The sequence below is a fragment of the Apiospora marii genome (assembly GCF_038362585.1).
Source record: "Apiospora marii strain CBS 49790 chromosome Unknown utg000013l_segment0_segment0, whole genome shotgun sequence".
In the NCBI taxonomy this organism is placed as follows: Eukaryota; Fungi; Ascomycota; class Sordariomycetes; order Amphisphaeriales; family Apiosporaceae; genus Apiospora; species Apiospora marii.
The window spans coordinates 1,238,356-1,250,552 of record NW_027117384.1 but is presented as its reverse complement, the minus strand read 5'-3'; the positions used below and the strand labels follow the sequence as shown (position 1 = coordinate 1,250,552).

Sequence of the window (12,197 nt, the reverse complement as noted above, 5' to 3'; positions counted from 1 at the left end):
TGGTATGACGAGAGACGGCAGCTCATGTCTCAAGGTATGCAGCTCCTCGAAGTCCTGACCTTGCCCCTTGCGTTGCATTCGGGAGGGATCCGCCCGCATATAGACGGAGGCTGATGTGTGTTGGTGGGATTGTGACCGCCTACCGGGAAGGACCCAGAGACGGTTATCTGCGGGTCTCATCTATCGTCTGTCTCGAGCTGGTGACGGCGCACAATTCATCGGAGACACGCCGCCGCCAACATCACCCGTCGCTCTCATGAATCGGCGCTCCGGCCAAGAAATCACACGGTCGTGCTTGATGGAGGTGAAGATCCGCATGCCATGGCACCAAGTCAGACTCGAATCTCACGCATACTTCAGTCAGATCTCTCAGCTGTACGGCGGCCTCAGCCACGATCGGAACTTACCTGACAAGCGTTCGAAGAGCAGGTCCCCCCACATCGACGGTGATATCGCCAAGCGGGAACGGGAGGACCAGGAAAACCTGCGCAGAATGGTCGACTTCCTCAAGATGATCGAGAAAGCTCGCAGCAGCCCAGCTTGCCGGCTCACGCTCGTGCTGAAGTGCGCAGAGGAACAGGAAAAGGGCAAGGCCACGCTTTACGCGAGAAGTGACGGGAGAAGCCTCGTGCCGGATGACATGGTCTTGGCATTGGGGGGATGAAAGAGAGCTGCGCGGGTATTTGGTAGTGACCATTCTCAACGCTTGATCATGCGTTACCTTTACTTAGTAGAAAGTCGTTAGTATGCTGACCACACGGGTCCGGCAATTTTTCAACCACTGTACAGCAGGGGGCTCTTCCTAGTCTCGATTCGCAGTGTCTACCACTATGTACCGATCTTCGGCAAGGGAAGGAGTGAGGAGTGATGTGTGGTTCGTAGCCGGCTAGCGAATCCAGGGCCTCGCGTGATCCTGCAAGTCTCTCCATTTCTCTCTCTTACGGCTATCTCACAACTATGCTGCCTACACCTTTGGCTTTGAGAATAGGGGACATGACTACTTTCCAGATTCATCAGCTAATGGGCAGGACAGCATATCGACGTCAGGAGAGCTGATAGCCCAAAGCAAACCCGGTGTAAGGGCCCTACAGTAGTGAGTGAACGTCTAGATGAATCCATATGCTCTTTGACCAACCGGCTCGGGTTCCGATATTCGTCCTAAGCACACGGGGGCTAGGCCTTTGAAACAAATCAACGGGGGAGAAGACGGGCAAAAGTCGTACGATGTCGAGTCAGTACCGAATCCCTTAGGATTTTTCTTAGTCCGACGACTGGCTTCCTTTTTATTATGCCCTTAAAAGTACCTGTCGCTTTTCTCTATGATTCTTTATTCCCCGTAGCAGGCTTCTAGCGACACCCCACGCAGCCCGGGTTCGATAGTCGTCATTTCTGGCGCGGCAAGCTGTTATAGTACGTGGGTGGATATGCACCTCGTTATCATATACCTAATTGCACTACGAGTCCCCATCCCCTGCATCGCCTTTGCGTAGGTAGGCTATATTACCATGCAGCCAAGCATAAGTGCCGGTCTGGCAGTTTTTGTTTTTTGGACATAGGCTAGGGGAGATTTGGAAACTAGCAATGTCAGCTGAAATGGCTGTCCCACAATCCGTTTCTCTCCTCTCCTTCTAGTCGCTCTCCCTCTAGTTTCGAGACTAGGAGTTGGTACTTTCATCCTTTTACATACTTACAGTAGATCTTATGCTGGGTGGGTGACGTATAGAACCCGTGGCCCGCCAACTCTAAGATGTCTTGTGGGTCTGTCTATGCTTCCCAGTCGGTCAAAAATCTCGAGATTTAGCCGGATCCGGGGTCGGACGCGATAGTAGAACGATTCATGGCGGTTCTCAATGTTTCTAGGTCCAGGCACTATTTATTAGAGCTAAATGAGGACGTAACGCTCCGGAAGACACTTCCCGGCAAAAAAAACATGAAGAAAAATGAAGGCAGTGGGAAATGGGAAATTTTGATAAGCTTTCTATCTCGACTCCTGTGACATCTAGCATGCCGAACAGGGGGTTTGGTTGCCGCCGGTGTGTATATACTATGCGCGTTTGGGTTGTACGTGACCTCATTCTCTGCTGCTCCAGGCAGTCCTGATCACCACCAATCCTCGCCAGCCTGTCCATCTGCCACCAAGGGCCCCCCTTAAGCCAAGGTTATACGCTAGGTATCACTGGTATTGATGTGGTCCAGCCTATTCAGACACCAGGTCCTTGCTATACCCAAGCTTGCAACTGAGGGGATTCAAATAAAACAAAAGGTGTACTTGCCCGCCGCAGGTTTTTGGATAATCAATATCTAGCATGAGAAAGGGAGTAAGAAAAGAGGAAGAAGAGGAAAAAGACATATGCCGCTCGATGCGTCGCTCGCTGGCTTTGGTGGTATCATATGGGGGTAGGGCGGTTGTGCTTTTCGTATTGTTGGTGTTGTCATGGTTGAAGTCCAGCTCGGTCAGGAGTTTGTCCACTCAATAGACTTTTCGCCATCGCGGGGCGTAGTGCGTAAGACCACGCTCGTTTTAGTCGTCGTTGTTGTTGTTGTTCTTGGAGGAAGCTTGGCATCCACCATCAAGTCGTTCGAGGGCGCGAGCGTCTCCAGCGTTGCACCGCGCGCACGCTGGGATCTTCGGCTGTCCAGCGGCCCAAGGATATGTCGGATACTTGCAGTTCATTGTATATCACTTCATCTGTTATTTGAGCCAGCTCCTGAGGTCGTAATGATGTGTTAGTGGGTTTTGCTTCTATAAGGTCCCTTGATCCACACCGATGCTAGTTGAGGGGAGCGGGCTTGGCAGGACTAATTCGAGGGGGAATACACATGGGGAGTGGGGGACAGTATGGTCGTACATTTCGCAGCTGCTCATCGCAGGCTCGTAGCTGTCGCCGGTTTGATGAACTTGGCCTGCCTCCCTGGAGAACCTGCCCTCGGTTCTGTATCCATCCCTGTGCAGATGCTTGACGGAGATAGATCTTCTGGGCTTCGTGGCGGCGGGCGTAAGCATCGAGTAGGACTCTGTCGCGGGTTTAGCTATGTCAGTCATGTTCCGCAGCAAAAAAAAGACGTATGCTCTTTTCTCCCTTCATCTTCGGGTTAAACGCACTGTTTCAGTTCTGCTTTCCTCTGCTCTTCTTCGCCGCCAGAAGTCTGCGGTACCGAGGTATCCGCAGCACAGTTGAGGATGTGCTGGCCGTCTAGTGCACACTGCCGAAGCGCAGCATACCCGTCGAGGTGATAGTCTTCAGTGTTCATGGGGTCTGTTGGTGCGGCTGCGATATAGTATTGCAGTGTTCTAAAGTCGGAGAGCACTTCTGCAACACGCGCTGTCCGGTATTCGTTGACTATATATCAACGAAGTTGTTAGGAGGATGTCCATCTATACCCGGCGGCGCCTTTCCAACTTCGGAATGGGTAACGGCGGCGGTGTGAGTCCTGGTACACTGCACTTACATCCGTCCATGATGGATATTGCGTTTTCTGTGAAAGGAATAACAAGGGGGGTTTCGAAGTAGCTGGACTGACTGCCGGCAAGATTAAGGAGGGTTTAGGGATGCGGTGGTGCAGTTATTAGGGGTCGTTGTTGTTCGTCCAACTGTCAAAGTAGGCCAAACCGCAGCGAAATGAAGCTTCTGGTGTAAAGCGAATGGGGTAATGAGCTGCGAGGCTGCATACAATAATTAGGGGGTCATTTGGTGATATCGAAGAAGACGGGCCATCTCAACCGTTGTAGAAGCGGCGGCGCCACCAGTCTTTTGTATAGACGGGTCCTCATCCATGATCAGCGAAGGGAGTATTACGGTAGATAACTTTTTTTTCTGGGTGGACTTTGGACTAGCCGATCACTGTAGTTCACGACATGAGGGAAGTAGTTCCCGTAGCCGTAGGATGCCCCATAGGGATGAAGCAATGGGGGTACGGTACACGCTCCCCGTCAGCTCCCGTGGCCCATCGCCTGCATGAGGGAGAGGGGGCCAATGGATCGCGTGTCTGGCAGGTCCGTAAGGATGATCCAGGCTTGAGGTCTCCGGTTGCTCAACCAGATAGGGTCAGACATACAGACAAAATGCCCGATTCGATGACTACGTGCTTTTCCCTCGTGCGTACCCATCACCACATCCCTGGTAGCGGCATGCAGAACCAATCTGCCCTGCCTCGCGAGGGCTGCAGTGCTCCTGCAGGGACACAAGACATGCTGGACGTTGTCTTGGATAGGCATGGTACGGCCCGCTGATGGATGGAGCCCAGCAGCAGCGTGTAGTTGAGTCACTCTTGCTGGGGGCGGTCTATCCTAGAGTCGAGCCGGAAGGATACAGTATAGATGAGCAGAGGCTCTCGTGTGTGTGTGTGTAAGGTTGTGGCAGTGGGCAAAGATGCATGCAGCATGTAGCGTTTAGCCGAAGTGAGTCTAGGTTAACCTTACTTGTGTAGTACCGCGATGGCGGACCAGGGCAAACCGGACTGTCGGTAGGGCCCTGGGACTGAGTAAGGAGGTACACGATATTCACGATAAGCCAGGTACTTCGCATGTAAAACTGATGGATCGTATACACCAAGCGCAGTTTCGTGGGTAGTTCACGATATCAATCAACGGGGGAGCTAGTGCAAGAGAGGCTAAAGTGAGGTTACCATTGAGCATCCACCAGACCTTCTCCAACAAAAAGATGCTGACATGGTTCCTTCCCTAAGGCGATCATTCAGCTGCGCCAAAAACGTGCCATGGCCTGGTCTCAGGCCAACTCGGCCTGCCATTGGTCCAGTAGCCCAACTGCGCCTATGCACGAAGTTATCTCCTACCCGTCGGCCCCCGAAGAAGTCCCAGCCTACAACAGGTCCAACTCATCCACAGAAGCAATTTTTCGTTTCTCAAAGCCGCGAAGAGCATTGCCGGAGCCGTATTGTCCTCGTCTCGTGTGCGCTGTCCAGCTGAAAGCGACTCCCCAAAATTGCTGCGCCATCCTCAGCCAACGACGTAGGGCCCAAGACGCAACTAAACGCTGCAGTTGAATGAAGATAGTCGCTCGGCACTTGCAGACTTTTCTTCTTCGGTTTGCTAAAATAAGCAACCTTATCTCACCCGCGGTCTATCTTGTTTCGCGTGTAACAAGAGTATTACCTAGGTTTTAATCGGGTTTTCGGACATAAGGGTTGTCACCTCCAAGTAATAGGAGGTAACCAACACACAGCCCCCATGCAGGTTAAGGCTAGTAGCAACCCGACTCCATTCGCATGTGCCGAAATACATCCTTAGGATGCATACGTACCGACATGACTATTATTAGATATCTTCCATGCTCAAGCGAGGAAAACGTACTACCAATATCATTCAAAAAGTGGCAACTAATGCGATTGGATAGTTGAACTGGCTTCCGAATCAAGTAGGTAGCAACAATTTCCAGTGCATCACTGCATGATAAAGAATGTCTATAGGATCAATAACAAAAAAGTTGGGATGAACAGACAGCTGCATATAACCCAACCGGACCCGCGGCCGCGGGTCAGAGCTGGGCAGGAGCTGAGCAAATGAGGCACCCAATGTCCAATACTCATTCGCGCAGCACTTTGACAGCTAATCTACCTAGGTCAAGTTCGGCTCAGGCGGCTCCAATCTAAGTTGCCACCCCCATGCAAACCATGCTGCAGCAAGCGCGCGTAGACGACGCTGGACAAGGATTCACAGCCAGCGCCGCCATCTGCATCGTGCATCGCATCAACGGAACTACCTCCATTGAGACATGCCATGTGTCTGGTCCGAGTGGGCAGGCTTAGGACTGGTCTGTCTAACTGGATGCTGTCTAACTCTTTTGACGTCACTCTCTTCTTAGACGTCGCTCGCCGACCAGTGCCCCCTGCAACTGCAACAAAGTGCCTAATCTTTCTATCTCGGGTCCCCTACTTGACGCTGCACGACGTCTCAGCAACGACTATCCCTTCCTCTAGAGTGATTGTGGAAGGCGGTATGCAAGATGAGAGATTGGCCCGATACCTCAGCTCCAAACTCCGATGCATATCAGCATGATCACCGTCTGTATTGCCTTAAATATTGCCACATTTTCAGTTGCTCATCAGACATTTCCATCTGACACGGCACATCTACTGGGATATCGTGGATTACTAGTGACACACGGAGAAGCAGGGGCTAAGCCCTCTGACATGGCAGGACCCAAAGGCTCCCCAGACGATGCTGCTAGGGACAGCCAGCCAGACCGGTGTTGTTCCTGACCTTGACCTTGGCCGGCCGCACCGACCTACACTGGCTTACGCCATCAACGCCTCTCCCGCCTAATCCTTCTCGGCGATGGCTTGTAATCTGTCATCAATTTCATCCTCCGTGAGCGTCCTGAATCCGGGGTCGGTGCCCTCCTTGCCGTCGGCTCGCGGGCCTCCAACAATACCGATCTCGATCTCGCCCTTCTTGAAGTCCATGCTGAGGACCGTGCTGAGGGTAGTGATGGCCATCTCCACAACGTCCTCCCAGTTGCCCTCGGCGCAATCCTTGTTCTTGAGCTTCTTCTCGAGGTGGTTGAGTGCCTCCTGCTGCTTCGGTCCCGCCGCCGTGCCCTTGTAGCCAACGTAATAGCCTGCAGGGTCGCACTTGAACAGTTGCGGTCCGAATTCGGAGTCGAGAGAAATCAATGTCGTCGCCACACCGTAGGGTCTCATGTAGGCCTGCAAGCGAGCGTCAGCGCAAGCCCCAACAAATACATATTGTGGGGTAAAGAACGCATTCCCGGTCAGTAACTTACTCTTTGAGTGTAGACCTGGCTGATGTTGGCCAATCTCTTGGACAAGACATCGCAGGGCATCTCGTAACCGAACTTGTAGCGGAACTCAGCAGCCTCACCCTGGGCACGCTGAGCAAACGCACGAGCATCCGCAATAGAGCCGGTCATGACACAACCAACCGACGGTGAGATCTGGAAGATGTGTGACACGGATGACGGATCGATAAGCTTATCCTAGAGAGTAATATCTGTATCAGCACTCGGTCCTGCTCAACTGTAGCTGAAAGTGGGAAATAGCTTGTATATGGCTGGCCAACTTACGGGGACCTTCTTCTGGGACAAGACAACAGCGCAGTCTTTACCCCGAATGCCTATCGACATGATGTTTGCCGCCGTGATTGCCTTGAAAGCATATTCTGCATGAAGATGGGAGGTCAGCGAACCTTGCCAACCATCCAGCTCGGCGGCACCACGGGAATTCGATGGTGGTCCATTTGGGGTCGATCGAGTTTATTGGTTGCTGGCTTGGAACATACCGACTTGGTACAATCGACCCTGCTCGGAGAAGATGGTGATGTGACGGTCGAAACCTGCGCTGCCTAGATAGCACGACGAATGTTAGCATCGTGACAGGTTGAGACGATTGCGGGATGGGGACAGCTGAGGTGGCATCATACCCGACATGGTGATGAGTTGTGGAGGAGCGGATACTGAAATCGGCTGATAGGGTTGTTCAGTATCGAAGTGCAGTTCCAGAGAACTGGGAGAAGGAAACGCTTGAGTGCTGTCGTAGATTCGTGGTGGATGCTTGATGGTCGACGTCAAAGTAAGGTGGTGGTTTGGAGTGACGATAGCTACTTCAGCCTTGCTTCGCCTGACTGGGGTTGAGCTCCCAGTGGACGCGTGCTGGAGCTTGCCTAACTGAGGTACGCAGTCCAGGTACCTTCCCTCCAACCAGTTGACTGGAGCATGGATCAATCGCAGCTCGGGCCAATCTTTCGTTCATTAGGTAAGCAAGCGTTTCAAGCATTGACTAGAAACGGGGGTCGGAGGAAACTCCCTTCCGCCATCCGGCCTGTGAGTCTTACCTAACCAACTCCAACGAACTATTGAGCTGCTGCCCCGCCAAAAAGTTTCGGCGGATAAGGCATTGATTGATGAGAGCCGATGCCACGATAAGAACGAATATAGATGGGACCTCAATAGCCTTGAAAATTCATTGGTAAATGCTGGACTCGAGATCATTACACACGATCCTGCACTAGCAGTCACACCTTTACCACAAGCGCAAATCCGTCGAGATTATGCGACCCTGCTCAATCTTACTGCACCATCTGTTGTGAGCGTTCAAGTGAGGCTGTCTCAGTTTCCCTCCCTGTTTCGGTCGGCATTGATTTGGGCTGGTATCCACGTTTCCGAGCAAGATCACCTACTGGAGCCAGCAAAGCCGTCCATCGATTCGCATATCGCCGCCATTGGAACGGCGCAGTGGACACTGCAGATTTGCCCGGCCCATTGCATTGCGCTGCGCAATCGCATTTTATTCCCTCTGCCCGTCATTGCTGGATTAATCCGTCCAATCTCCCATCATGTCGTCCAAGGTGCCTGCCTGGAAGCGATTGGGCCTTACTCTCAAATCTGCGTCATCCGAAAGCCACGCCGACTCAAACGCTGCTGCTCCTGCCTCCCTGCCTGTAAACGGCGCCAAAAGAAAGCCCTCAGCGGCCCTTGCTCCAGACAATTCCAACAAGAAATTGCGGACGGACAACTCAGCTGCTTCCGCATCGCCGGCGCATACCCCAAAGAGGCCCAAGTCTGTCTCGTTCGCTTCCGAGACGCAGACGCAGTCGGGCACGCCTACCGCGACAAAAGCCAACAGCAAGCCGAAGAAGGCTTCCGCCCCAAAGCCCCTCAAGCCTCAGGCCAAGAAACAGTCAAACGTCAACCTCCAGCCTTCAGTCGATTACTTAAGGCAGTGGCATACAGCTCGGGACCAGTGGAAGTTCAACAAGAATCATCAGACCAAGCTCCTGGAGAACGTCTTTGCCGACGGGGCGACTATTCCGGCCGTCGACATCAACTTATTCTATGAGTACATCCGGGACCTGAAAGGCCACGTCCGAACCCGCCTGCGGGAATCTGCGCAGGAGCTCAAGAAGGAGGATATGGAGCAAGGGGCCCAGGTCTTTGCCAATTCTTCGAAAGAGGCTGCGCAGAGGAAGCAGCGAGAGTACGAGGAGGTCATTGCGGGCTTCATGCGTGAGGGACGCACCCCGGAGAAGCGGCGGTTCGAAGAGGTGGAATATGTGCTTCGAACCGCCGACATGGAGATGCAACGACGGGTGGTCAAGCGGATGCGCGCCGAGATGGTGATTGAAGAGCTATCCGATGGCGAAGAGAGCACAACAACGACAGCGACTACGAATACAAGCACTTCCACAGAGACGGGGGCCGACTCCGGCTCCAAGGGCGCCCAAGATGGGGCCGCAGAGGACAGCGATGGCGACAAGCGTCTCAAGCTCAACGACGGCTCGCAACAAAAAGTGGCGCCCAAGCGAAACAGGAAGACGCGCACTGCAGTTGTGGAGGATACCGAGAGCAGCTCCTCGGACTCAGACTCAGACTCGGATGCGGATTCGAGCAGCAGTGACGAAGACTCTTCAGACGAGGAAGAGGGCGCAGCCACCACCGCGGACAAGGAGGAGGCTGAGTCTTCCAGTAGCTCTTCATCTTCTTCCTCGGAGGATGACTCGGACTCGGATGAAGAATCGGACGAGGAATAATGGTAGGGAAGATCAATGATTTTGGGGACTGCGTCGCGATCGACGCACGGGTACGATTCATGTGAGGATATATGTACTCGAATACGGATTTGGAAAAAATGGAAGGTTGCAATCGGTGGTCGGAACCTTTATATACTCAAGTAACTACGGTTCTCGATTGTGTGCCGTATTTATAGAACGATACCCATATGTACGGAAGGTCGGCGGACTTGCTGCACGTTGCCTCCTTTATCTCGGTCTGTGATATTAACTCTGTCGGAATTGTTCCAATTGCTATTTTTGTCGTTCAAAACTAGGCATATGATACTGGGTATTCCCTGGCAAAGCTGTAGAGCTTGATAGTAATGTAAGGGAGTTCACGTGCGTATCTGCTCTACTTCAAGCAAGTTCGTATATGTTGTCGGTATAGTCAATTCTCAGAAGCGGATCTCTCTGGCCGCCTCTTATTTGTATCCCAATGAACCAACCACACAGTAAATAGCACAATGGCACCTGCATCTTTAGAATGCCGCTCAAAGAATTTGAGTTGAGAGAGGAGAACGTAAGTCATCTCGATTTTTGTGTTGGCCTCACTATAGAAGCCATCATCATATGGATGGAATCACGACCGGAACGCCTAAAAGCTCATCTATGCCTTGAGCCCCCGAGGGCAGAAAAGCTCTCCAAATGTTTTTCCCCGATATCGCTTCGCCTGCCGCCGCCGCCGCCGCCGCCAAACAATGCAATTAAATCTCAATTCGAATTATTTCCGCCAGCTTAAGAGTTGAGAGGCCTCTAGAACGCCGATTACGTCACCGCCCTCGCTATCTACCACGGCCAAGATGGAGTACTTGTCGCACTGCTCCTCCGTCGACGAGACCATGTCCCGTATCCACTCAGCCGCCTGGGAGATGCGCGTATCCGCCGACACGGTTATGCAGTCGCCCCGCCGGATGCATAGACCCGGCAGCTCGCTCAGGGGCAGGGCGAACTCGGTCGCCTCAAGCCGCCGGATTCGGCCGGGCGAAACGATCAGATCGCATGCGATCACCCATCCAGTGGGCGAGTCGTATGCAGCCTTCAGGACGTCTGCGCCTCGAATCTCTGCCGGCGTGCCGGATGTACGGCACTGGGGGATGTCCCGCATCGGCACCGCAATATCCCCGAGTTTTTGGGGTTTCTTGATCGAGGCGCCGATTGCCCCGCCGGGGTGGTTCCTCAAGAACACGCTCGATACACTAGCGTTGGCGTTGATCTCTTGCGCCGCAACGATGGCCAGCGCATCACCAACCGCCAGCGCCACTGTGGTAGAAGTGGTGGGCGCAGAAACCCCAAAGGACGCCGTCTCCGATTCATGGATGGGTGCTGAAACAAGAATCATCGATGGCCGTTGCCTGATGAGTTCGCATGTGTCGGATCTGGTGTGTGAGGTGAGAACAATCGTGGGCAGTGCCGCATCGATATGTGGAAGAAGCGCCAGTAGCTCGGGTGTCTTGCCCGAGAACGTGATGAACAGCACCGTATCAAGCCTTCCGATTTTACCCAGGTCGCCGTGAAGGGCCTCGGTTGGGTGCAAGTATGTGGCATGTACCCCCAAGCTGTTGAAGGTAGCCACCAGCTTTTTCCCGATGTGTCCAGACTTCCCAACGCCGATAATGACCAGCTTGCCGCGATCTCTCCCGTGCCGAGTGATGATCTCTACAGCCGCACCGAAACTAGCCCCTATGGGGCCATCTTTTTCATACAATGTCGTTAAAGCTCGGAGAGCAGTTGCCTCGGTATTGAGGACGTGTATAGCGCCCGAGAGTCTCTCGTGTAATTGTGACTCGTCAGCACCATGGTTTTTCGTGGGCTCGACGTCCTCGAGGCATAGCTCTTGTATAGGAGAGCCCGGCACCGTCGTATTCGGTGTAGGCGGAGACGGGGGCGAGGGTGGTGGCTCTAGCGGGCGCTGCGCGGCTGCACCGAGCAGGTACACAGCGCTCGTCTGAACCGGATGATGCTCGACCATGGTATTACTGTTCTGCCTTCTTCGGTTGGCAAGATTCGTGTAGAGACTCTTCTCCCGGATTTTACACCTTGAGTGCTCCCGTCTTGTGAATCGTTGTTGATATTTGTCGTGCCCACAAACACCTTGTATGGATCCGCGGCAACTCGCGAAGCTTTAACCCCACATCATGACTAGGTATGTTCGTTGTTGACCATATCTTGGTTACTTGGGGAACATATACAGGGTCTTATTCGATTTGGCGCCAGATTACTGTGGGAATCGGGAAGATGACAGTCGAAGCTGCTAGATATGAATATCCCGGCTCAATCCTTGTGCGAAGTTTCTTGTGAAGACGGGTACGGGGTCGGGCAATCTGTGAAGAAAAGATACGAAGTTAGAACGGCATGGGTAGGATGGGAAAGGTCCGCATATGTAAACTGGGATTTGGAAAGAAAGTCGACTCCATCAACAACGGCAGCGACTAGGGTATCGGGGGATCTGCAGGGTTGTTTATACCTAGTCAAAGTTTATAGTATAGCCTCTCGATCTGTGCGAATAAGAGAGATTAAGCTTAAGCAAGGAAGGTGGCCCCATAATCTCGGTGATGATTCATTACCAGCTATCAAAGATGCCTATGCGGCTTACCGGTCTTGCCTGGAATGCGGGAGGCGTGGGATGGGAAATGCCATCCCGCCGTATGTATGTATTGTACATGCAAAGGGT

At 52.9% G+C, this 12,197-nt stretch overlaps 5 protein-coding genes across 5 annotated transcripts; 2 read left to right on the top strand and 3 right to left on the bottom strand.

Annotated features, from left to right (window-relative positions):
• Positions 1 to 298: 298 nt before the first annotated feature.
• On the top strand, positions 299 to 664 carry PG985_015539 (uncharacterized protein; the record flags this gene model as incomplete). The annotated part of the gene is made up of 1 exon (XM_066835305.1): positions 299 to 664. One exon carries the CDS (start codon positions 299 to 301, stop codon positions 662 to 664), a length of 366 nt encoding a protein of 121 aa, XP_066676508.1.
• Positions 665 to 2,570: 1,906 nt separating this feature from the next.
• On the bottom strand, positions 2,571 to 3,460 carry PG985_015538 (uncharacterized protein; the record flags this gene model as incomplete). The annotated part of the gene is made up of 4 exons (XM_066835304.1): positions 2,571 to 2,708; positions 2,850 to 3,015; positions 3,104 to 3,341; positions 3,451 to 3,460. 4 exons carry the CDS (start codon positions 3,458 to 3,460, stop codon positions 2,571 to 2,573), a joined length of 552 nt encoding a protein of 183 aa, XP_066676507.1.
• A 2,819-nt stretch (positions 3,461 to 6,279) lies between these two features.
• On the bottom strand, positions 6,280 to 7,406 carry PG985_015537 (uncharacterized protein; the record flags this gene model as incomplete). The annotated part of the gene is made up of 5 exons (XM_066835303.1): positions 6,280 to 6,666; positions 6,744 to 6,956; positions 7,044 to 7,138; positions 7,259 to 7,321; positions 7,400 to 7,406. The coding sequence occupies 5 exons, from the start codon at positions 7,404 to 7,406 to the stop codon at positions 6,280 to 6,282; spliced, it is 765 nt and encodes a 254-aa protein (XP_066676506.1).
• Positions 7,407 to 8,311: 905 nt separating this feature from the next.
• On the top strand, positions 8,312 to 9,505 carry PG985_015536 (uncharacterized protein; the record flags this gene model as incomplete). Its single annotated transcript, XM_066835302.1, has 1 exon — positions 8,312 to 9,505. One exon carries the CDS (start codon positions 8,312 to 8,314, stop codon positions 9,503 to 9,505), a length of 1,194 nt encoding a protein of 397 aa, XP_066676505.1.
• A 742-nt stretch (positions 9,506 to 10,247) lies between these two features.
• Positions 10,248 to 11,495, bottom strand: PG985_015535 (SIS domain-containing protein; the record flags this gene model as incomplete). The annotated part of the gene is made up of 1 exon (XM_066835301.1): positions 10,248 to 11,495. One exon carries the CDS (start codon positions 11,493 to 11,495, stop codon positions 10,248 to 10,250), a length of 1,248 nt encoding a protein of 415 aa, XP_066676504.1.
• Between the last annotated feature and the right edge of the window lie 702 nt (positions 11,496 to 12,197).